The following is a 26,645-nucleotide window of genomic DNA, read 5'->3' on the forward strand; positions in this document are numbered from 1 at the left end:
TATAAAGTGCATAAGTGCATATAGTTTAATAGCTATCACCCGCTTACCTAAGGATCAGTTCTGACCGGAGCGAGTGCCGTGGCGTCCTGCCTTGGTCACTGCGCATGTCCACGATCATATGACTAACGTACAGGGAAAAAAGGCGATCATATGATTGCAACACCAAGTGCGCAGGCGCACTGAAGTGGTGAAGCTTATGTCGCCATATTGCTTAAGGGAAGACTGCTGTGTATCAGGCAAGTGAAAAAAATTCACTCTGGACGCAAAATTATGAATGAATCAGGTGCTGAGTCTCAATACGACCAAGGAGTAAGTGCTCTAACAATAGCGACTCTTATCGTGGCTGAGTTTTTGGCTCAAACCCGCTCCATAGCTACCCTTTCAGGACAAATGTCCAGCGGTTGCACATTTACGGTTAGGATGACACTCCTATAGCTGTCCCATATCAGAAACTATTTGCACCCATAAGTAAAGGCAGTCCCCTAGAAAAGGATTTTGTAGTGGTAATAGTCAATATCACAAAATTACACAACACAATGGGGCACATTTACTTACCTGTCCTGCGCGCTATCTACGATCCGAACTGTCCGACGATCCTGTGTTGTGCCGCATTTCACATAGCTCGCGTGCCCAATTTCATGCATGTGTCGCTACCCCACTCAGGTCCGCTGGAGTTCACCTTCTTCTTACTGATGCATGTAAGTGCTTGGTATTGTGACACATTTTAAATGTTAGATCCCGCGCGTTGTCCGAATCCGTCGGATCGTCCGAGGGACTGCCTCTAATAGAGAATCGATTTACCAGCCTCCACATTTTGTGGAGGTTAAACACACAGAATTCCAACTATGAGTAAGAATTATTGATCATGTCCCACTACATAGATTGGGAGGTAATAAGTCATATAGAGTACATAGGAAGGAATTGGAGTGGATCCACAGATTGGATATGCTAAAACCTGAGGGTCTTAATGTTGAATTTAGAATGACGGATATTGCTCAGTAATGGGCGTAACTCCACTGAAGATGGATCATAATCTCTTTATCTGTTTCAGCGAAACATTGGTGCAATATATATTTTCATTTCTTATTGAAGTTAATACATTGCAAGCCATATACTTACCACCTTTTTTCTTTTCTTTTAGATTTCGTAATTACCTCACTGTAACCGACACATTGAAGACGCTATCATCGCTGACTACCATAAGGATCATATATTGTGTTGTGTAATTTAGTGATCTTTGACTATTACCACTACAAAATCCTTTTCTGGGGGACTGCCTTTACTTATGGGTGCAAATAGTTTCTGATATGGGGCCGCTATAGGAGTGTCATCCTGACCCTAAATGTGCAACCGCTGGACATTTGTCCTGAAAGGGTAGCTATGGATCAGGTTTGAGCCAAAAACTCAGCCACGATAGAGTCGCTATTGTTAGAGCACTTACTCCTTGGTCCTATTGAGACTCAGCACCTGATTCATTCATAATTTTGCGTCCAGAGTGAATTTTTTCACTTGCCTGATACACAGCAGTCTTCCCTTAAGCAATATGGCAACATAAGCTTCAGCACTTCAGTGCGCCGTGCGCACTTGCTGTCGCAATCACATGATCCCTTTTTTCCCTGAACGTTGGTCATATGATCGTGGACATGCGCAGTGAACAGGGCAGGACGCCACGACACTCGCTCCGGTCAGAACTGTTCCTTAGGTAAGCGAGTGATCGCTATTAAACTATATGCACTTATGCACTTTATAGTATCGATTTAATGAAGCAACAAAACCAAAATGTATTTTGTAACAGGAATATTTACATGTATTACTGTGATCACATGATTAACACAATGATGTCACTTCTCTTGTATTTTATTTAAATTCTCACAATTTTGTATGCACCTTTGCTTGAGAAAGGCTCCAAGTCTAAGTAGCCATATGTCTACTTTACATTTTCATAATTTGTGAAATGTCTACATAATTTATTTTGATGTTACGCGGCTTACCTCATCAGTCAGACATTCCGGTGCATAAAATGGCCTCAGATGGACACATTACAAATTACACACTGGTCAGATTTAAAAAAATTCATGAGGTAAAGTGCACAATTCCTACATTGTTGAATTTGTACCCCCAAAAAACCGAACCAATCAGCAAAATTCTACTGCTAATATAAACTACAATGTGTCACGAGAAAACGATCTCAAAATCAGTTAGATAAGTTAAAGTGTTAAAAAATTATTACGACACAAAGGGACACTGGTCAGATTTAAAAAAAACGTACTGAGCCTTAACGTGTAAACTGGCTGCGTCCTGAAGGAGATAATATTTAATATTTAAAACTTAAAATCGACTTAAAACCGAATAAAATAGTAATGAAATATTTTTTGTTTCCGCTATTTTTCCTGATTGTAACAAAGTGTTACCCTAAAACAGACTTAATAATAATGTTAAGATTTTTATGCCACAAAGTTTGATATGTTGCATGTCTGTTTGAGGTTAACTGAGGTATTTTTAAATGATTATTTTTTTTTATTTTCAGTTTTACTCTGAAACTTTTATTTTTTTATCTCAGAGGTCAGAATAGACCTTTATTTTTACACTTTTTGTTTTTACATTTAACTTTTCTACCTTTCCATTGGATCACAGGTGAAAATGGACTTCCTTACAGTGACAATTGACAGTATTTTGACTATGCTAGATCTGTTAAGACAGCCTCTCACTACCTGCATCCAGGCGTTTACATGTTCAGTGACTGCTGGGATACATAGAGTCAGCGGACCTACTACTGCCTCTAATATGAATCGAGCTCTGTGTATGAGAGAAGGAGAGGACAGAAGTGGTAAGAAATGCCTTGGGTGAATTGACTCTGTTTTGGGAACCCAGCAACTGCCTGCACTGGCTGTTTTTTCGCGGCACAGGCCTGTGCCATAACTATACTATGGACCCTTGCTGTAAATCTACAATGGGTGGTCAGGAAACAGTTAAACACTTATTCCAATACAAAACTATAAGGACACCTGTACTGGGCCCAGAATAGAACAAGTGATTACGGAAATACTATATTTTTTAGACTATCTGCTATGGAAGCCATGCTAATTCTGTTACTGCCCTTTTTGTAACTCCTATTAGTATATATTAGAGTTGCTTAGACTGCTTGATAAATGTGGTTATGAGGTTTATGAGGTTTTCCAACTTAGGACATTATCTTTTTTATCTGTAAGAGTCTGACAGCTGGGAACATCATAACTGGATCCCCAGAGATTTCGTTCTCGCTAGTAGGTGGATAGGCAGGCTGAGAATGCGCCCGCCCGCTCCATTTATTTCTATGAGATTGGCTGGAGATAACTGAGTGCTGTGATCTACCATCTTCAACCATAGATAAGGGAAAATCTATTTAACCCTTATTGGATTGCATAAACTCATGCACGTGTTGTATAAACAACCCCTTGTAAAGAAAGCCTTAAATAGGTGACCAATATGAAGTACTGAATACATTTCTGTGCAACCAAAAGTATTTAATGTCTTTGTTTTCTGTTGTTTGGGATCCTATCAACAAATAAATGAGAAGTGGGAACTTTACATTTCTACCAAGCTTCACAGTCAGCTGTATTGATATTACATACAGATTCCTAGACATTACTTTCTGAGGTATGTTTACAGTATTTCTAACAAAGAGGTAGAAGTCAGCACACATCTTTTGTAAAATGCATCTAAAATGTATGGTTCCTGTTACATGAATTAACGTAACCAGTAAACTACAATTAAATTGATTTTGCATATACATCCCATCCAATCAGATATCAAGTCTACAAATATGCAATAACTGTACAATATTGTGGAATAGTGACTTTGCTGTAAAGTATATGTAACAATCAATGTAGTTACATATGCGCTGTGGAGAATAGCAGAGACGTGTACGGGGATGTTTGTCCATCTGAGCAGCTCTAAGCAAAGTTCAAATGTTTTTAAATAATGCTACATGTAAAGTCTGATAAAAGCAACGGAATGTTGTCCAATACTCATTCAGTTCAGTCTTCTGAATGTATGTAGTGTAGTTCCCTGTCAGAATATCGGTGCGTGGGAGGCATCTGATATCGGATATTTTTCCAGAATCTTGTGTTAGGTGAAAGGGCATCTTCTGTAAATTCTCCTTTCCATCGCACAACCCCTTGCTTCTGTTTGATGTACTTTATGGATTCAGGTACGGTTGTATAGTCTGTTATCTTCTCTATTTCAATCAAAATTACTTTGATTTTATTTCGAATTAAGGCATCATACATGGCTATTTTCTGTTCAAAGTCAGACTCATCTACACAGAACATGTTTCCTAGGACAATAATCACTCTTCTGCTTTGTGAAATGGTCTCATCTACGAGGTCCATGAGAGCTGAAAACACATCAAAATAATTCTACATTAGAAATTTGTTTTAATGTACTTATTTAGTAAAAAAACACATTTTTTTAACAAGACCGGTAGACCAGCCTATCAAATATAATACTACAATTTGACTAAATATGTAATATTGACTTTAAAATAATAATTGTTGTTTTGTGTTTTAGAATTGTGTTACCGTGTACTTTTATAAAAGAAGTAGGTAAATCCTTTAGAATTAACTGTATTTCTGTATTAAAACTTCCATCCAGTAAACAAAATCTGACTTTACATTAGGCCTGAAAAGTCAACGTACCTGATACTTTTTTGTGTGTTGCAAGTGCCTCTGTTTAAAATGAATCCATGGCTCCCTCGGCAATGACAAAACAAAAAGCAATATGACCTGCTATATCTGTTGCAGCAGTCGACTCAAACCTCGGCTCGTGGAAATTACGGCTTTGTGAAAAAGCCAACAAAAAGAAATGGGGACTTGTGCTAGCCCTAAAACACGTTAGAGACAATGAGGCCTAAGTCGCAGGAGTATCCCTCTAAACAAAAGCCACTCACTACTGTACTGAAGTGGCTGTGCAACAAAACTGTCGCCCTCTCAGGATGTGGATGTACCACACCAACCCAGCCCCATGGTAAAGATAACCATTTATTATTTTTTTTAGTCTTCTATGTTTAAGAGTGATTTTTCCATATATATATATATATATATATATATATATATATATATTTGTATGTATACTAATGTTGATTCGCAATAAGCTGTGAAAATACTTGCCTTGGCCAGGTAAGTCGTCTCGTCCCAATATAAACAATTGATAAGCACACTGTTTCTCTAAAACTTCAGGCAGCACTTTCAGTACAAATATATCCATTTCATAAGAGCTTGTGCCACTGAAATTTTTTGGGTATATTACATAAGCATCATACATTTTGCCATCTGCAATAGTATAAAAATAAATAGGAACAAATTATTAGACTACAGCATTGTAAAATAGGAGTTCTTTATGTTTTTAAAAGTAAAAGACAGGAAAAGACATAGGACTCCACTAATTGTCATTACAATTTTTTTAATGCAATGAGACTGGATTGAAATCCTGGGAAGAACTACCCAACACATTTTTCAGAAATAGATCAAGCTCAGTCCGAGATGACCTTTATGTTAGGACATGATCGCAAATTAAATACTTTTTAATATTGGCGAGCTTGTTGAAAATACAGGTCCTCCAGGTCCTCACGATTGAACTATTTGTAAAATATGATTCCTCATCTGTAGGCTACAAGTGGGAAGAAGAGTGGTGAAAGATTGTTGACTGCTAGACATGCCGGTACTACAAGCTTAGCATAATACCCAGACAAGAGTGAGTGCACATCATTAGACTATAAGAAGTAGGATAATTGTTATGACAAAGCATTTGATATTTATGCCATTCTGAAATAGCTATAGGGGTGTTATACCTACATTTCATTCAGGCTTCAAAGGCCAAGACAGAGCATTATTGGAGAGAATTAAGCACAAGCAGCTCACTCCATTTTGTTTGCCACAACTGAGATGGTGTTTTCTGTAATACATTCCTCCTGCTTTTGCCTTTAATATGTCCAGGATCTTAGTAGAAGGTATTTTGGTGTCATGGCTCCCATTATGTGTCTTACCATTGAATACCAGCCACTGTCACCTTTGTTTGATGTTGACAGTAACCATATCACCTTTCACAACTAACTCAGGTCTTGCTTTAATACTATAAGGATTGTTTTTGATTGTTGAGTCATTGTGGTAAATGGTTTAATATTGGCAATGGTGTGGGGGATTATATCAGTCACTCAAGTGGCACATGTTTTTCAAATCATGGGAGTACTTCACACTGGCATATTTCATTAGGGTAATCCTGGCCCACACACAATGTAGTCACAGCTGTGATGCCAACGTTGGCAACATTAGGTGTACAGGATCATGAGACCCAACTGCAACATCTGTGGACAAATGTGCTGCAGGATATAATATGCCCGCCTGTCTCCATGTTCAATCTAATCTTATTTTCAGTCTAAAGGTGGCCCTATCTATCTACCTACCTATCTACCTATCTATCTACCTATCTATCTACCTATCTATCTACCTACCTATCTATCTACCTATCTATCTACCTACCTATCTATCTACCTATCTATCTATCTAAATGATGCACGAAAATAAGCAGCACTCCAGGACGCCAGGTGTCAAAAGTGAAGTGGATGAAGTTTATTCCATGTTTTTGCATGTTTTGTTTATCAAGGCTCCTTGAAGCCGAAACGTCGCTGCTGTACCATGCTGTACCTTTAAACATGGAATAAACTTCATCCGCTTCACTTTTGACACCTGACGTCCTGGAGTGCTGCTTATTTTCTTGCATCATTTGTATCTGGAGGATCCGTAGCCCGATCTCAGTGAGCCTGCACCCACCTTCCCTTTATCTTTAACAGTGTGCTGTTTGAAATTTCTACAAGTATCTATCTATCTATCTATCTATCTATCCATCTATATCATCTTTGCATTCACACAATGGTGCTTATGTTTTTGACAGTGAGTATACATTAATAGATGATACATACCATTTGAAGCTCTTTTAGCCAAACAGAAACTTCGATACCATAAGACAATGTCAACTTTAAAAATTCTTATGGCGATGATAGCTATAACAATGACTAAGAACAATGACAAAAAGACCGCAATTAAAAGTCCTTGTAAATTAGGATCTGTGAACAATAGAGAAAATATACTCAATTAGAAATTGACCATTCCATTAAAAAACATTATGATGTTAAAAATTACATTCTCTGGCTAAAAATGTAAAAATAGGCTTTTTTTTCAATTAACTCGTATACTCAAATATCTCTCTTTACATAACAGTCTTGGTGAACAACTGTGTTCCACATCGACTAACTATTCAACTGCTCTTTATCTTTTAGTCCAATACTGCTTCTACATGTAACCAAACAAAAACAGTTTCTCACAGCACTCCAGCATTAACTTCCTGCAGACTGCCCGCTGACTTTAGATATCAGTGGGCGCAGGTCCGGAGTCTGCAGCAAAGTCTTTAGACGTTGCTTCAGTTTTGCTTCAGTATCCGGGTGAGATGGGAGATGCGGTTCTGTACCACTTCTCCACACCTCACAGCATCACACTCTGTAGGCTCGCCGGGTCTAAAGGGGTTAAACAGAGCTCATGGGTCTAATTAGACCAAGTACAACTCTGATCAGAATCCCCAGCCATAGCTAGTCATTTCTCCTGTAACTGGGACTTTTATAGATGCCTCAGTTACAGGGCAAAAATTGTAAAAGAAAAAAAATAAAGTAAAAGAAAAAAAAAAGTGAATGTCCCCCAGGGATCTTTTATCACCTCATCGTGGAAATATAAAGTAACAACACACAAACAAAATATTAATAAATATTCATAAAAATACATTCGCATTTCCCCATATAATAAAAAAATTCTCCGCTACACTACAAAAAGCATCGCCACACTCGCCCCGTTTGCCCGAGAGTATACATATTTAAAAAATCTTTTTTTCCACTTTTATCCCCAAATAAAAATGAAAAAAAAAAGTTTAAACTTTTATTACCTTTTTAACTAAAACCGACGCTTACGAAAAGTTGCTAAAAATGCCCAGTCACTAAAGACTGTACAATCTTAGTCATAGCATATGAGCATGTTTGCTTCTACGTGCGTTCACTTTCTTCTATGGGAAGTTTGCAAATATGTTTTCCAAGGTGTTAAATGGAAAACAATGCCTCCTTTTGCTACCTTGAAAGGCAGCCCCCTTAACATCAAGCATGACTTACAAGAAGTCTAAAAACATGATGTGGGATTAAGCCAAAACCAATATATCTATTCCAGAAGGAACAGACTCCCTACTATAGACAGCACTGTTTCAACCTGATTGGGTCTCCTCAGTACAGCGTAGGGAACTGTTTGGACTGTGTGAGAGGCTATTGACCCTACGCTGTACTAAGGAGACCCAATCAGGTCGAAACAGAGCTGTCTACAGTTGGGAGTCTGTTCATTCTGGAATAGATATACTGGTTTTGGCTTCATCCTAGATCATGTTTTTAGACTTCTTGTAGGTCATACTTGATGTTAAGGGGGCTGCCTTTCAAGGTAGCAAAAGGAGGCATTGACTTCCATTTAACACCTTGGAAAACATATTTGCATACTTCCTAGAATTCCCTAGTGCAGCATCTATGGCTTTAAGTCTCCACATGCCTTTAGGGTGGCCTTAATTGGCAATCTCTCCTTAAGGAGAACACCTACTGTCTGACCACTATCTTCCATTGCATACACATTAGTGGTAGAATACTATTGCTAGCTTAAGACCTTGAAGATATTGGTTTGTGTTCCGTACAGTACCTGAGTTCAGTACATACCTGGCTTTTTGATTGTAACATAAAACTTTATGCTTTTTGTAGTATAAAACATGTGACAGTAAAATTTTCTGTTGTAGTCCTCTTCTAGAACTTTGGTAAAGTTCAGATCTATGAAGTGTAGCAGCCCATCTTCTGTTACTGTTTCACTATGGTAAGACAGCATATTATATTACTTTCTTAAAAGTTAGGCAGGAATCAAACATAAAGACATTAAGACAGTCATATACTGAATTTAAATTTCAGGGTTAAGAACAGCCACTTTTAGGGGGAAGGGAGCATTCATCTATGTTTTGTTTGTTTTGCTTCCTATATGAACAGTCCTCCATGTGGGAATTTAGCAGAGGCCAACATTCCATTGGTACATCTTGTGAGGCTGAACAGGGGCCCCATACATAAGGAGGGCCATTTGTCACTCTACTATAACCTTCTGCCATTTATTAGATTGTATGTAATGACTCAACCAATTAATGAATGACTAACAAGTACTAATCGCCTGCTAGAGACTTAATGATGATTGTGTTCAATGAAACAAAAATGGGATATTGTTCCTGCATCTGAGCAGAGGCAATTGAAATGGGGACTGTTGACCTTCCATAACTTTCCTATATGTGCACAATAACACCATATGGTCTTTGCGGAGAGATTTTGTATTTTTAACCAGAAAATAATAGTTCAGTATTAAACTTGTGCAGTATAACTGTACCCGTCTACTCTTCCTAGTCCCTTGGCCTACCTTTCAAGCAACTGAAGTCTGTAATTCCCAAAGAAATAAATAGGTATTATTTTTAGGCAACACGCAAGTGCTGTAGTGAATGAATAATGCTCTATAGAAATATAGGAATAATATATTACACCATTATAACTTAGGATAAATGTAAGAAATTTTAAATCCAGTCTAACAAACTATAAATGTAGAAAACATATTTTCAATTAATGAACTACTTACTCTGGATCTCCTGTTATAACTCTGTCTTCTCCAGCATAGTCTGATATAAGGGATTCATTAAAAGTCCAGAACAAAAGAGTACTTCCATTGAATAATGCTCTACAGCTAAGCGTAATAGGGGTTCCTAAAAAAGTTAGACTCCTATTAGACCATTCAAAAAGAACATAATGAAGAATCCAGCAAGCTATGGTCATACAAGGCATAGTCATGGGCATACGTGTCTGATGGGTTGCCTATGATGATCTATGAGATATTTGCTTGAGTCACAGAGAACGGCTGTGGCAATTTGGTATTGTAAATGCAGCGATGCAGATTCCTTTAGCAGACATACATAAATGCATACATACACGCAAACACATACACTCAGCTTTATATATTAGATTAAAGGACAAGCTTTAGATTACATATAATAATGTGTCATAAATTAAAGGCTTTTCTGTAAAAACTAAAGCATGCCGCAAAGCTTTTCCACACTACAGATCTGCAACAAAATCCAGTAGCAGTGTCGTGTGTGGGATATATGACAATCCCATACACACATTGCACAAAAAATCAGTTTTAGAATTATCACTGCAGATTTTTCATCTGTAGCAAATAAGTGACATAAGTGACTTATTTCTGTGGATATCAGTGTGAAATATCCACCCGTACAATTCGAAAATCAAAATTCAGAAGACAATGCATTATAATGGAGTTGGCTATGGAATTATTGCTGGTGTAAATCCAGCAACCTTTTCACTACTGTGTCAGATATCCAATAAGATTTCATTTTTTTTCATTGCAAAGTATTATTATCTATGGTAATAATATTGTGATACTACAATAGGTATCTGTATCAAATTCAAAACTCTGGTATTTATGCAACCATGAAGGACGACACAGCTGTACTGAAAATTATTGTTATAGGTTCTGTAAAACCGTTCTTATTATATTACTGTTATTTATGTGCTAAAAAAGGTTGGGGAAGACACAATCTCTTAGCCTAGGTCCCATGATAGTTGTAAATATTTGTTTGCAATATCTAGAATAGTACTGTATATAGAATCTAATATATAGAATAGTAGAATAAGATGGGAAACTAATGTTCATGGGGGCCCCACAAAATTCATGGGAGTTTAAAAATTCCTGGTTGTGCTTTTTGTTAGCAATGATTTTTACACAAATCTGAAAAGTGGTAAGAAACTAGTAGTTCCTTCAACAAGCCAGCACTTTATCTGAGCTGCTAGTATACTGTTGAACTTTGCTATGACTACCGTAGTATCTTATTCAGATTCTCAGTGATGTAACTTTCCTTTTACTGCTCAGGATTTCATCTCACAACAAAGCTTTGAACTTTAGTAATGTCTGGAGTTCCAGTCTAAATGATACTTTGGTTTCTTTCCTGGATGAAAAGGAGGTTCTCTTATACTCAAACTCTGGGCAGTTGAGCACAGGGGTGCACCTACCATAAGGCAAGTTGAGTCTATCACCTCAGGGGTACACCACCTGCCGAAAAAGAGATCGGGGCAGTTGTGATTTGACTGAACCCATAGTTTTTAACTTTTGCAGTTGTTGGAACTTATGGTGGGCAGCAGAAAAAATGAGATCCAGCTAGAAAAATAGTTATTTTTGTTATTAGATCTTGACAATAACTTACCTAATTCTACCTCTATAATGTCATTTTTGGGATATAACATCACAGGTTCAGGATCTTTTTCTAAATCTAAAAATTAAAAAAAAACAGCATCAATATTGTACTACCCTCCCTAGTCCCTCTAGAACCATATGGAAGCATACTCTCCACCAAGTGTTCAAGGAACTTACTTTTTCAACAAAAAACAGAATGTTAGGAGAAGCTTCTATTACCTGTAATTTCATAAACAGATTTAACAGAGTTGAACTTGCCTGGTCATTTGGCATGTTCATTACATAACAAAATGCCTAAATCTTCTGCATTATGCACATACACATACTATAGAAAGACAGATAGGGGGAGATTTCTCATACGCCACCATTCCATGATACAGCCGCACCACCACGGCAGATACATCATAAGGCTTAGAAATTATGATGTGTCCGCCGGCTATGCTGCACTGTTGGCAAAACTACACCAGGTCAGAGGTGGTGTAGTTCTGAGTAAAAACCTCTGAACATGTTTGCAGATTTTTTAAAAGTGCACAGGAACGCTCCATGCCGGCCCGGTCCACTGGCAGCCGTGCCCCTTCATGTCGACATGGCATGAAGATGGCATAGTCACCAAAATAATCACAATCTATTGCATATTTCAGTGCTTTTAAGCCAGAAAAATGGTGAAAAAGCACTGATAAATCTCCCCCATAGATACTAAAGAAAGATTAGTAAATAAAACCAGGTAAAGTGGAAAGATATGTTATTCTTGGTTTTGCTTCACAGAAGTTGATGTAACTGATAAAAAAATGAGGTTTGGCCTGGCCCTTAGACGCTTTTTCAACCTCACTAAACATTGCTTAGAGAAAAATAGATGTGGTTCAAAGGATGTTGAGGATTAAATTTCACAGCAACAAAAGATACAGGGCACTTTGTGAAAAAGTAATTGTTCCTGAAACCTAATAATTGGTTAGGCCACCTTAGCAACAACAACTTAAGTCCAGCGTTTGCGATAACTGCGAATCTTTTACAACATCCAGGAGGAATTTTAGTCACTTAGATTTGCAGAATTGTTGTATTCACCCACATTGGGGCATGAATCCGGGCATGAATCCCTCTTTTGAGATGATGCCACATCATTTTAATCTGATTAAGGTCAGGACTTTGATTAGACCACTAATAGGTCTTAATTTTAGTTGTTCTTAAGCCATTTAGTGGTGGACTTAATGATTTTTTTTGGATCATTGCCCTGCTGCATAACCCAAGTGTGCATCAATTTGAGGTCACAAACAGATGGCCTAATATTCTCCTTCAGGATTTGTTGGTAGACTGCAGAATTCCTGGTTCCATTTATCACTGCAAATCTACCAAGTCCTGAAGCAGCAAAACAGCAAAACGATCATACAACCACCACCACCACGTTTTACTGATTTTCTTTTCTTGAACTGATGTGTTGCTTCTACGTGAGATGTAATGGGAGTTACACATTCCAAAAACCAACATATTTGTCTCCCCAGTCTTTTCCTAAAAGTCTTGGGGATCATTAAGATGTTTTCTAACAACACTGAGATGAGCCTTTATGCTCTTTTTGCACCACAGTAGTCTTCATCTTGAAGTCTGTCATAAAGACAATTTCTGCCCACTCTCTTACTCATGGTGGGGTCATGGACACTGACCTTAACTGAGGCAAGTGAGACATGAAGTTCTTTGGATGCTTTTTTGTGTGTTTCGGCTGCACTCTTGAGTTCATTTTTTAACAACTGACTACTCCTGGGAAGGTTCACCACAGTTCAGTGTATCTTGCCATGATGTCTAAATTATGACCATCTTTTGGTCTACTTCACAAAAAGGTCCTTTTTCAATGCTTACTAGCTCAAGAATTGGCCTGACTGAGGCTAATGAAGCACATATGATTTATATTGTAAGGGACAATTACTTTTTCACACATGACCCTGTATTTTGTATTTACTTGTATGTCTGGTGATCTGAAACATTTAAAGTGTAACAGTAAAGTTATAGTAATTGTACCAAATTATTATATGTGATTCCTTTGAAAATAAACAAATAAAATAAAAAGAGGCCTATTTTGTGCTGCTCGTCCTTTTCTTTCCAAAGTTATGCCATTTTCTGTTGTGAAAGTGTTAAACAAAAAACTTTCTCATTGAGGTGAAGTGGACGAAGACTAAAGTCTGTCTGTCTATGCCCTCAAGTTGAGGCCAGTTAGCTTGCCCACAGATCCCATAATGCCTTGTGTTCTCTCAAAGTAATTAAACATTAAATCGATTTTGTTTCCCACAAGTAACCCACTAAACACTGCAGTGCACATACAGGATGTATATGGTGACAGCCTGACAGCTTCCATCATATGGAGGAGCAGGGAACATGTAATAAGTGGTAGAAATCATTAGTACATGAACCTTTGAGAAAGGCTAGCATGCTGAAACACGTGTTGGGGAAGATGCCCGGGGACACAAACTACTTGTTGGTATGTGTATAACAGCTTTTTACCTCTAATATATTTGTAGTGTTTACAACTCTTTTTGTACTTTACTGACATTTGCCGCTATCTGTTGTATTGATTTGATATCTTTGATGCTTATTATATGATGCAGCTACATTGAGAAGGTTTAAACTAGTTGGCTCATTCAGTTATTAACGTGTATGTCTCTGTGAGCTCCGATTTTTGTTGTGGCCAGTCATCAAATCCTAAATGTTGTAATTTTTAAATGATCATGTTAATAAAAAGTATATATTTTATGTGAAAAAGAGAAAGTTGTTTTTCTCATTTTCTCATATTTGGTTGTTCTTCGGCATTTGTGAGTGAACACTCCCATATGAATAGACAGGGCATCTCAGTGATTTTTTTACTACATAATCATTAGAGGTCATATGTTTTGTCTCAGTTTTGGTTATTTCATTAGTACATGGAGTCTATATCCTGTGCTTTGTAAGCACTAAGGGTTAATAGCTTATCTGCACAGAGCTGATACTGCCGATGATCAGGTGAGGAAAGGAAGCAACAAGAGATGTAAAGACAAAGTTCTGTAGAATCAGACTGGGATGGAGGGACTGATGGGGAACAGGGAACATCTTGTACCTCACTATTCTGTGCAGGAGACATTTGCATTCACACATCCAGCACTGCTTCATACACTGTCAAATGTCCTCCTCCCCTGTTAGCAGGAAGAAGCACCTCCTCCCCTCCCATTAATCCATCTGATAAATATCAGATAAACAAATCTACGGACTCCAGGACTTATCAGCAGAGGGAGTGGAAGCAGCTCCTGCAGCAATTATGTAATCTGAGGGCTATAGCAAATAAACCTCTGAATACAGGTAACAAAGATAATAGGCAAAGTTGTTTTACATCCCAAGATCTATTGATTTGTGAAAAATAAAAAACCTTTACAGTTATTCTTTAAGTGTGACAAACATCCAAAAGATTAAGAAATCAGGAATGGGGCAAATGCTTTTTCACACCAATTTACATATTCACAGCAAAGTAAAGATACTAAGCACTCATAAACGTAAGCCTTCTCATTTCCAAATAAAACATCTATTAACAATGTAGTTCATATTTATAGTTACCTAAAATAGTGTGCTCCATTGTCCGGGAGAGTTTATAAGTTACACCATTGTAAATAAATGGCACTTCACATGTGTAATTCCCACTGTCTTCTGTGGACAAGTTTTTGACAATCAAGGCTTTAGGCGCTGTTCCATAGTGACCACTATCTAGATCCAATGGCTCACATTCCTGCATACAAAAAAATAAATCATTTTTCATCATAAATAAAAAAGAAAAGAAATATCCTGTTTCTATAAGGCGTGATTTTCATGGTCATTGGCATTTTGAGCAAGAAAGATTGAAGTCACATCATGAATTTGAGTACATGATGAGGATTTTCCAGTGATATAAATTCATTTGTCATTTCATTAAATCCACAGGAAGTTCTGGTATTGTGGTCTCAAAGCAGTTAGGATCCTTAGGATAAGTAATCAATATTAGATTGGTGGGTAGTAATCAAAATAGTAGTAGGACCATCTGCAGTCCACTGTGTTTGTGTGTTGCAGTCTAGGGATCCAACCCCTTGTACGTATGCTTCAGGAGACTGTGCACAACAATCTTGTTGGATGCAAGAATATTTTTATTGGTACAACTTGAAAATGATGACAAACTGACGTTTCTGCCTAAACGGCCTTTGTCAGACACACAGGTACATGGGTGTAAGGCTGTCACATGGAAAGATGCTACAGCACCTACCATCAAAATCAAGCATACATAAACCAGCGACACTTACACACAGATCCAATAACAATGACTATGGTAATTTTCTTATATTTGTTATCCATGGCCTCTTTCTTTTAAAATCTACTTTTAAAATGCATATAATGAGCCTGAAGGGCCCTGGTGGGCCCCCTCCCTGCTGCAACTTCACGGGCTGTTAGACTGTTTCACCGTCCTGTCCGAAACCTGCCATGGATCCTATATAAATGGAACAAATCGATTGTGCAGATCGATAAAGAATAAAAATAAACATTTTTATCCTTATACTTTGTTGATCTGCACAATCTTTTTGTTCCTTTTATATTGGGCCCATGACAGGTTTCGGACAAGGTGGTTTGATACCTGACTTTAAGGATCATATATTGGGACTAATGCACAAAGCAACACCAAAGGTCTTCCATTTCTGAATATACTGGAGTGGTGAGATTAGCCTTTAATCGGATAGAATTGTTCATTTGAAAAGTTCATTTGAAGATTCAAACATTGACTTTTTATTGTATTTTATTGTATTCTGTGGACAGCGGTGAGACTGTGCTCCGCCTAGTTGCTCCCCAAACAAGCTCTTCTTCTTTGGGTTAACATTTTAAAGTTTTGTTTCACTGGCCACCTGCTTTTTCCAGCACTTCCCCCCTCCATCTGCCTGATGTAATCTCACTGAAGCAGAGGAAGTTTCAGCACAAAGTGTCAGGGGGAAGTGTTGCTGCACACTGTAACAGCTGTAACGCTACAGGACGGATGGGCTCTGATATCACTTAAGAGTCCTAAAAGCTTATTAGCATAATTTTAAAAGAAATGAGGCCATGGATAACAAATAAGAATATTAGTCACGGAACCTGTGTCTATGAGTAGTGTCCCTGGTTTACCATGCTTGATTTTGATGGTAGATATCCTTTAACACCATTTGGGGCATGTAGTATTAACTCAAATTCACTGTCTATTTTTTACCAGCTACATCAGTACATGAAGTTAAAAAGAAATGTAAAACAATAATAATAATAGTACCTTAAACCATTTGACTGGTATCTTCCAGTAATTGCCATAGTTGTCTAAGAATGGGCATTCAATGGTAAGGGATGTTGTTAAGGTTATTTCACTTCGAAATTTAATTGAATGATTATAGCAGAGACCGTCATCATAATTAAATACCACGACTCTTCTAATCTTCTTTATGCACATTGTTGAGTTTCTGTGTGTAAAAGACGGATGAGTACCACAAAGAAAAAGTTACAACATACATATGTATCTATCTATCTATCTATCTATCTATCTATCTATCTATCCCTCAACATAGATTTATCATAACCTAAATAATTAACAGAACTTTCTAGTAAATATTAGAGTGGTTGACTACATAACTACGTTATACAAGTATTGAACTGTTCACTCCACTAGTAAAGTTTCAGCTGGTCATTTTCTGAATGCAAAGAAAATACAATATTAGATCAAGATTAGAGATGAGCGAACACTAAAATGCTCGGGTACTCGTTATTCGAGACGAACTTTTCCCGATGCTCGAGTGCTCGTCTCGAATAACGAACCCCATTGAAGTCAATGGGAGACTCGAGCATTTTTCAAGGGGACCAAGGCTCTGCACAGGGAAGCTTGGCCAAACACCTGGGAACCTCAGAAAAGGATGGAAACACCACGGAAATGGACAGGAAACAGCAGGGGCAGCATGCATGGATGCCTCTGAGGCTGCATAATCGCACCATTATGCCAAAATTATGGGCAACAGCATGGCCATGACAGAGTGACAGAATGAAGCTAGATAGCATCTAAAACATCCAATAATTGACCCTGACACTATAGGGGACGGCATGCAGAGGCAGCGGCAGCAGGCTAGAGAGTGGCATGGCGACATACCCTAAATGGACTCAGGCTTCAAACCAATGGGTGGCAGAGAGGAACCAAAGGAGGTGAGCAAGAAGCGCTCAAATAATATCGGTACATGATAAAAGTTTGCCAGTATATTTTGTGGATTACACAGCAGGGTGGCGACAAAGTTAACATGGAAGCCATGAAAACAACCCAAAATTCTGCCTGACACAGCTCGTTTGATAAGGGGACCATGTATGGAGGCAGTGAACTAGTAGTAGATTAAAGGTGCTGCAGTTAAAACTATGTTAGTTGGATCTTGGCATGGAGCTGGCGCTCCGCTGCCAGGCGAGCTTTCGCCAATCCAAGCCCCTGTCTCTAGGCTACTCCCCAAACAGCACTTCTAAGAACCTTTTGTATAAGATCAAGTGTAGTAGCGTTCTTATAAGTTTAGGATATGCCGGGTGAGGGGAATGTAAACAGATGCGCAAGAAGCGCTGAAATAATATCCCTAAATGGTAAAAGTTTGCAAGTATATTTTGGGGATTACACAGCAGGGTGGCGACAAAGTTAACAACTTTGATGTGGAATGCCCTGTAATAGCTCTTGGGCGGTGTGCCTTTTATCGCCTAGGCTCAGCAGTTTCAGCACCGCCTGCTGTCGCTTAGCGACGGCACTGCTGCTGTGCCTAGAGCTACCGACTGATGGCGCCATGCCCACGGATGGTAATTCGGAGGAGGAGGAGGTGGAGGAGGGGTGGGAGGAGGTATAGTAGGCCTTTGAGACCTGGACCGAGGTAGGCCCCGCAATTCTCTGCGTCGGCAGTATATGACCAGCCCCAGGGTCAGACTCGGTCCCAGCCTGCACCAAGTTAAGTGTAGTAGCGTTCTTATAAGTTTGGGATATGGCGGGTGAGGGGAATGTAAACAGATGCGCAAGAAGCGCATGATGCGCATGGAGCTGGCGTTCCGCTGCCAGGCGAGCTTTCGCCAATCCAAGCCCCTGTCTCTAGGCTACTCCCCAAACAGCACTTCTAAGAACCTTTTGTATAAGATCAAGTGTAGTAGCGTTCTTATAAGTTTAGGATATGGCGGGTGAGGGGAATGTAAACAGATGCGCAAGAAGCGCTGAAATAATATCCCTAAATGGTAAAAGTTTGCCAGTATATTTTGGGGATTACACAGCAGGGTGGTGACAAAGTTAACAACTTTGATGTGGAATCCATGAAAACAACCCAAATTTCTGCCTGACACACCTCGTTTGATAAAGGGACGATGTATGGAGGCAGCTATATGGACGACTTTTGGAGGTAGCAATGGAGACAACGTGTGGAGGCTGCTATGGAGACAATTTAATTTGGATAGTGCCTGTATGTGGCAGTCCAAAACATTTTTCAAACCAGAGGAGCAGGTAGGTGGCCCTCCAGTAAAATGGGATAGATTGAGTGCCTGTATGTGGCAGTCCCAAAAATGTTTCAAACCAGAGGAGCAGGTAGGTGGCCCTCCAGTAAAATGGAATAGATTGAGTGCCTGTATGTGGCAGTCCCAAAAATTGTTCAAACCAGAGGAGCAGGTAGGTGGCCCTGCAGTAAAATGGAATAGATTGAGTGCCTGTATGTGGCAGTCCCAAAAATTGTTCAAACCAGAGGAGCAGGTAGGTGGCCCTGCAGTAAAATGGAATAGATTGAGTGCCTGTATGTGGCAGTCCCAAAAATTGTTCAAACCAGAGGAGCAGGTAGGTGGCCCTGCAGTAAAATGGAATAGATTGAGTGCCTGTATGTGGCAGTCCCAAAAATTGTTCAAACCAGAGGAGCAGGTAGGTGGCCCTGCAGTAAAATGGAATAGATTGAGTGCCTGTATGTGGCAGTCCCAAAAATGTTTCAAACCAGAGGAGCAGGTAGGTGGCCCTCCAGTAAAATGGAATAGATTGAGTGCCTGTATGTGGCAGTCCCAAAAATTGTTCAAACCAGAGGAGCAGGTAGGTGGCCCTGCAGTAAAATGGAATAGATTGAGTGCCTGTATGTGGCAGTCCCAAAAATGTTTCAAACCAGAGGAGCAGGTAGGTGGCCCTCCAGTAAAATGGAATAGATTGAGTGCCTGTATGTGGCAGTCCCAAAAATTGTTCAAACCAGAGGAGCAGGTAGGTGGCCCTGCAGTAAAATGGAATAGATTGAGTGCCTGTATGTGGCAGTCCCAAAAATTGTTCAAACCAGAGGAGCAGGTAGGTGGCCCTGCAGTAAAATGGAATAGATTGAGTGCCTGTATGTGGCAGTCCCAAAAATTGTTCAAACCACAGGAGCAGGTAGGTGGCCCTGCAGTAAAATGGAATAGATTGAGTGCCTGTATGTGGCAGTCCCAAAAATTTTTTAAAACAGAGGACCGGGTAGGTGGCCCTCCAGAAAAATGGAATAGATTGAGTGCCTGTATGTGGCACTCACAAAAATTGTTTCAAACAGAGGACCGGGTAGGTGGCCCTCCAGAAAAATTAAATGCATGAAGTACTATAGCAAGAGCCAGTGGGCCCTGTCAAAAAATAGCCATTTTCCTCTGCTTTACTGTACAAAGAGGAGGAGAAGGAGGAAAATGAGGAGGAGGAGGAGGAGTGGATCAATTATTCAGGTTGAGCTTCCTTCACCTGGTGGAGATTGGAAATTCTGAGAAATCCAGCCTTTATTCATTTTAATAAGCGTCAGCCTGTCAGCGCTGTCAGTCGACAGGCGTGTACGCTTATCGGTGATGATGCCACCAGCTGCACTGAAAACCCGCTCGGACAAGACGCTAGCGGCAGGGCAGGCAAGAACCTCCAAGGCGTACAGCGCCAGTTCGTGCCACATGTCCAGCTTTGAAACCCAGTAGTTGTAGGGAGCTGTGTGATCATTTAGGACGATGGTATGGTCAGCTACGTACTCCCTCACCATCTTTCGGTAAAGATCAGCCCTACTCTGCCGAGACTGGGGACAGGTGACAGTGTCTTGCTGGGGTGACATAAAGCTGGCAAAAGCCTTGTAAAGCGTACCCTTGCCAGTGCTGGACAAGCTGCCTGCTCGCCTACTCTCCCTCGCTACTTGTCCCGCAGAACTACGCACTCTGCCGCTAGCGCTGTCAGAAGGGAAATACTGTTTCAGCTTGTGCACCAGGGCCTGCTGGTATTCATGCATTCTCACACTCCTTTCCTCTCCAGGGATGAGAGTGGGAAGATTTTGCTTGTACCGTGGGTCCAGGAGAGTGAACACCCAGTAATCGGTGCTGGAATAAATTCTTTGAACGCGAGGGTCACGGGATAGGCAGCCTAGCATGAAATCTGCCATATGCGCCAGAGTACCAACGCGTAAGAATTCACTCCCCTCACTGGCCTGACTGTCCATTTCCTCCTCCTCCAACTCCTCCAACTCCTCTTCTTCTGCCCATACACGCTGAACAGTGAAGGACTCAACAATGGTCCCCTCTTGTGTCTCGCCAACATTCTCCTCCTCTTCCTCCTCATCCTCCTCCACCTCCACCTCCTCCGATATGCGCTGAGAAACAGACCTCAGGGTGCTTTGGCTATCAACAAGGGAATATTCTTCCCCCGTCTCTTGTGACGAGCGCAAAGCTTCCGACTTCATGCTGACCAGAGAGTTTTTCAACAGGCCAAGCAGCGGGATGGTGAGGCTGATGATGGCGGCATCGCCACTGACCATCTGTGTTGACTCCTCAAAGTTACTCAGCACCTGACAGATATCAGACATCCACGTCCACTCCTCATTGTAGACTTGAGGAAGCTGACTGACCTGACTACCAGTTCTGGTGGAAGTTGACATCTGGCAGTCTACAATCGCTCTGCGCTGCTGGTAAACTCTGGATAACATGGTCAGTGTTGAATTCCACCTCGTGGGCACGTCGCACAACAGTCGGTGAGCGGGCAGTTGGAGGCGGCGCTGCGCTGCCCTGAGAGTGGCAGCATCTGGGCTGGACTTCCTGAAATGCGCACAGATGCGGCGCACCTTCGTGAGCAAATCAGACAGATTGGGGTATGTCTTGAGGAAACGCTGCACTATCAGATTTAACACATGGGCCAGGCATGGCACATGTGTCAGTCTGCCGAGTTGCAGAGCCGCCACCAGGTTACGGCCGTTGTCACACACAACCATTCCCGGCTTGAGGTTCAGCGGTGCCAGCCACAGATCAGTCTGCGCCGTGATGCCCTGTAATAGCTCTTGGGCGGTGTGCCTTTTGTCGCCTAGGCTCAGCAGTTTGAGCACCGCCTGCTGTCGCTTAGCGACGGCACTGCTGCTGTGCCTAGAGCTACCGACTGATGGCGCCGTGCCCACGGATGGTAGTTCGGAGGAGGAGGTGGAGGAGGGGTGGGAGGAGGAGGAGGCATAGTAGGCCTGAAACACCTGGACCGAGGTAGGCCCCGCAATCCTCGGCGTCGGCAGTATATGAGCAGCCCCAGGGTCAGACTCGGTCCCAGCCTCCACCAAGTTAACCCAATGTGCCGTCAGCGATATATAGTGGCCCTGCCCGGCAGCACTCGTCCACGTGTCCGTGGTCAGGTGGACCTTGTCAGAAACGGCGTTGGTCAGGGCACGGATGATGTTGTCTGACACGTGCTGGTGCAGGGCTGGGACGGCACATCGGGAAAAGTAGTGGCGGCTGGGGACCGAATACCGAGGGGCGGCCGCCGCCATGAGGTTGCGAAAGGCCTCGGTCTCTACTAGCCTATAGGGCAGCATCTCCAGGCTAAGCAATCTGGAGATGTGCACATTAAGGGCTTGGGCGTGCGGGTGGGTTGCACTATATTTGCGTTTCCGCTCCAGCGTCTGGGGTATGGAGAGCTGAACGCTGGTGGATGCTGTGGAGGATCGTGGAGGCGACGATGGGGTTTTTGTGCCAGGGTCCTGGGCAGGGGGCTGACTAGCAGCTGACACAGGGGAAGGAGCAGTGGTGTGCACGGCCGGAGGTGAACGGGCTTGTTGCCACTGAGTGGGGTGCTTAGCATTCATATGCCTGCGCATACTGGTGGTAGTTAAGCTAGTAGTGGTGGAACCCCTGCTGAGCCTGGTTTGGCAAATGTTGCACACCACAGTCCGTCGGTCATCCGGTGTTTCCTTAAAGAACCTCCACACTTCTGAAGATCTAGCCCTCGCCGCAAGAGCCCTCACCACGGGAGCTTCACTAGTTGACAGTGGCGCTGATGCACCAGCTCTGGCCCTGCCTCTCCGTCTGGCCCCACCACTGCCTCTTCCAACCTGTTCAGGTCGAGGACTCTCCTCCGTCTCAGAAGCACTGTGTTCACCCGGCCTCTCAACCCAGCTTGGGTCTGTCACCTCATCATCCTCCGATCCCTCAGTCTGCTCCCCCCTCGGACTTCCTGCCCTGACAACAACTTCCCCACTGTCTGACAACCGTGTCTCCTCATCGTCGGACACCTCTTTACACACTTCCACTACGTCAAGAAGGTCATCATCACCCACAGACTGTGACTGGTGGAAAACCTGGGCATCGGAAAATTGCTCAGCAGCAACCGGACAAGTGGTTTGTGACTGTGGGAAGGGTCCAGAAAACAGTTCCTCAGAGTATGCCGGTTCAAATGCCAAATTTTCCTGGGAGGGGGCAGACTGGGGGGGAGGAGGCTGAGGTGCAGGAGCTGGAGGAGTGGCGATTTCGGTGACATGGGTGGACTGCGTGGAAGACTGACTGGTGGTGGACAAATTGCTCGAAGCATTGTCAGCAATCCACGACATCACCTGTTCGCACTGTTCTGGCCTCAACAGTGCTCTACCACGAGTCCCAGTAACTTCAGACATGAACCTAGGGAGTGTAGCTCTGCGGCGTTCCCCTGCTCCCTCATCAGCAGGTGGTGTCTCACCCCGCCCAGGACCACGGCCTCTGACCCCTGCAGTAGTTGGACGCCCACGTCCCCGCCCTCGTCCTCTACCCCTAGCCCTCGGGTTAAACATTTTTAAAATGAGAGTTATAACTTTATTTTTTTTTTTACTTTTTTTTTTTTTTTTTTGTGTTTTTTTTTTTTTTTTGTGTTTTTTGTTTTTTTTTGAGTTTTTAAAACCAAACAATGCTATCCTATTGCTATGGCTATTTTCTAGCCAAGTATCAAAGGAAGCACAGTACTATGCCAGATGAGATGACACTGAGTTATTGCCTAATAGAAATCCAACCCCTACTGAATTTTGCCACTTCGGCCTTTGCTATGGATATGTGCGCCACTAAGCGCAGAACACAGCGGTCGCAAGTCCCACTACAAATTGCTCAGAATTGGCAAGTACATGCACTGCAGAAACTACAGCCACCAGCAGATCAACCAGAAATCAAATATATAGAACGCTACTGTAGGCTTCAAGAAGCTGTTTGTATTCTCCTATGGCTATTTTCTAGCCAAGTATCAAAGGAAGCACAGTACTATGCCGGATGAGATGACACTGAGTTATTGCCTAATAGAAATCCAACCCCTACTGAATTTTGCCACTTCGGCCTTTGCTATGGATATGTGCGCCACTAAGCGCAGAACACAGCGGTCGCAAGTCTCACTACAAATTGCTCAGAATTGGCAAGTACATGCACTGCAGAAACTACAGCCACCAGCAGATCAACCAGAAATCAAATATATAGAACGCTACTGTAGGCTTCAAGAAGCTGTTTGTATTCTCCTATGGCTATTTTCTAGCCAAGTATCAAAGGAAGCACAGTACTATGCCGGATGAGATGACACTGAGTTATTGCCTAATAGAAATCCAACCCCTACTGAATTTTGCCACTTCGGCCTTTGCTATGGATATGTGCGCCACTAAGCGCAGAACACAGCGGTCGCAAGTCCCACTACAAATTGCTCAGAATTGGCAAGTACATGCACTGCAGAAACTACAGCCACCAGCAGATCAACCAGAAATCAAATATATAGAACGCTACTGTAGGCTTCAAGAAGCTGTTTGTATTCTCCTATGGCTATTTTCTAGCCAAGTATCAAAGGAAGCACAGTACTATGCCGGATGAGATGACACTGAGTTATTGCCTAATAGAAATCCAACCCCTACTGAATTTTGCCACTTCGGCCTTTGCTATGGATATGTGCGCCACTAAGCGCAGAACACAGCGGTCGCAAGTCTCACTACAAATTGCTCAGAATTGGCAAGTACATGCACTGCAGAAACTACAGCCACCAGCAGATCAACCAGAAATCAAATATATAGAACGCTACTGTAGGCTTCAAGAAGCTGTTTGTATTCTCCTATGGCTATTTTCTAGCCAAGTATCAAAGGAAGCACAGTACTATGCCGGATGAGATGACACTGAGTTATTGCCTAATAGAAATCCAACCCCTACTGAATTTTGCCACTTCGGCCTTTGCTATGGATATGTGCGCCACTAAGCGCAGAACACAGCGGTCGCAAGTCCCACTACAAATTGCTCAGAATTGGCAAGTACATGCACTGCAGAAACTACAGCCACCAGCAGATCAACCAGAAATCAAATATATAGAACGCTACTGTAGGCTTCAAGAAGCTGTTTGTATTCTCCTATGGCTATTTTCTAGCCAAGTATCAAAGGAAGCACAGTACTATGCCGGATGAGATGACACTGAGTTATTGCCTAATAGAAATCCAACCCCTACTGAATTTTGCCACTTCAGCCTTTGCTATGGATATGTGCGCCACTAAGCGCAGAACACAGCGGTCGCAAGTCTCACTACAAATTGCTCAGAATTGGCAAGTACATGCACTGCAGAAACTACAGCCACCAGCAGATCAACCAGAAATCAAATATATAGAACGCTACTGTAGGCTTCAAGAAGCTGTTTGTATTCTCCTATGGCTATTTTCTAGCCAAGTATCAAAGGAAGCACAGTACTATGCCGGATGAGATGACACTGAGTTATTGCCTAATAGAAATCCAACCCCTACTGAATTTTGCCACTTCGGCCTTTGCTATGGATATGTGCGCCACTAAGCGCAGAACACAGCGGTCGCAAGTCCCACTACAAATTGCTCAGAATTGGCAAGTACATGCACTGCAGAAACTACAGCCACCAGCAGATCAACCAGAAATCAAATATATAGAACGCTACTGTAGGCTTCAAGAAGCTGTTTGTATTCTCCTATGGCTATTTTCTAGCCAAGTATCAAAGGAAGCACAGTACTATGCCGGATGAGATGACACTGAGTTATTGCCTAATAGAAATCCAACCCCTACTGAATTTTGCCACTTCAGCCTTTGCTATGGATATGTGCGCCACTAAGCGCAGAACACAGCGGTCGCAAGTCTCACTACAAATTGCTCAGAATTGGCAAGTACATGCACTGCAGAAACTACAGCCACCAGCAGATCAACCAGAAATCAAATATATAGAACGCTACTGTAGGCTTCAAGAAGCTGTTTGTATTCTCCTATGGCTATTTTCTAGCCAAGTATCAAAGGAAGCACAGTACTATGCCAGATGAGATGACACTGAGTTATTGCCTAATAGAAATCCAACCCCTACTGAATTTTGCCACTTCAGCCTTTGCTATGGATATGTGCGCCACTAAGCGCAGAACACAGCGGTCGCAAGTCTCACTACAAATTGCTCAGAATTGGCAAGTACATGCACTGCAGAAACTACAGCCACCAGCAGATCAACCAGAAATCAAATATATAGAACGCTACTGTAGGCTTCAAGAAGCTGTTTGTATTCTCCTATGGCTATTTTCTAGCCAAGTATCAAAGGAAGCACAGTACTATGCCAGATGAGATGACACTGAGTTATTGCCTAATAGAAATCCAACCCCTACTGAATTTTGCCACTTCAGCCTTTGCTATGGATATGTGCGCCACTAAGCGCAGAACACAGCGGTCGCAAGTCTCACTACAAATTGCTCAGAATTGGCAAGTACATGCACTGCAGAAACTACAGCCACCAGCAGATCAACCAGAAATCAAATATATAGAACGCTACTGTAGGCTTCAAGAAGCTGTTTGTATTCTCCTATGGCTATTTTCTAGCCAAGTATCAAAGGAAGCACAGTACTATGCCAGATGAGATGACACTGAGTTATTGCCTAATAGAAATCCAACCCCTACTGAATTTTGCCACTTCAGCCTTTGCTATGGATATGTGCGCCACTAAGCGCAGAACACAGCGGTCGCAAGTCTCACTACAAATTGCTCAGAATTGGCAAGTACATGCACTGCAGAAACTACAGCCACCAGCAGATCAACCAGAAATCAAATATATAGAACGCTACTGTAGGC

At 41.7% G+C, this 26,645-nt stretch overlaps 2 protein-coding genes across 6 annotated transcripts in view; one reads left to right on the forward strand and one right to left on the reverse strand.

The window, feature by feature from the left end:
- RPL31 (ribosomal protein L31) overlaps window positions 1-26,645 on the forward strand; it is a 435,376-nt gene that overhangs the window by 17,918 nt on the left and 390,813 nt on the right. The gene's annotated exons all lie outside the window — the stretch shown is intronic.
- Window positions 3,483-26,645, reverse strand: part of LOC140118225 (interleukin-1 receptor type 1-like) — a 73,942-nt gene continuing 50,779 nt past the window's right edge. For all 5 annotated transcript variants that reach the window (XM_072135858.1, XM_072135860.1, XM_072135857.1 and 2 more), the window contains 8 exons: window positions 16,609-16,792; window positions 14,907-15,075; window positions 11,350-11,415; window positions 9,714-9,837; window positions 8,768-8,913; window positions 6,956-7,099; window positions 5,148-5,309; window positions 3,483-4,375 (listed from right to left, as the gene is read on the reverse strand). In XM_072135858.1, the coding sequence (XP_071991959.1) occupies window positions 4,017-4,375; window positions 5,148-5,309; window positions 6,956-7,099; window positions 8,768-8,913; window positions 9,714-9,837; window positions 11,350-11,415; window positions 14,907-15,075; window positions 16,609-16,792 (1,354 nt within the window). In that variant the 3' untranslated portion in view covers window positions 3,483-4,016. The remainder of the gene's footprint in view (window positions 4,376-5,147; window positions 5,310-6,955; window positions 7,100-8,767; window positions 8,914-9,713; window positions 9,838-11,349; window positions 11,416-14,906; window positions 15,076-16,608; window positions 16,793-26,645) is intronic.

The sequence above is a fragment of the Engystomops pustulosus genome, chromosome 2 (genome assembly GCF_040894005.1).
Source record: "Engystomops pustulosus chromosome 2, aEngPut4.maternal, whole genome shotgun sequence".
NCBI lineage: Eukaryota > Metazoa > Chordata > Amphibia > Anura > Leptodactylidae > Engystomops > Engystomops pustulosus.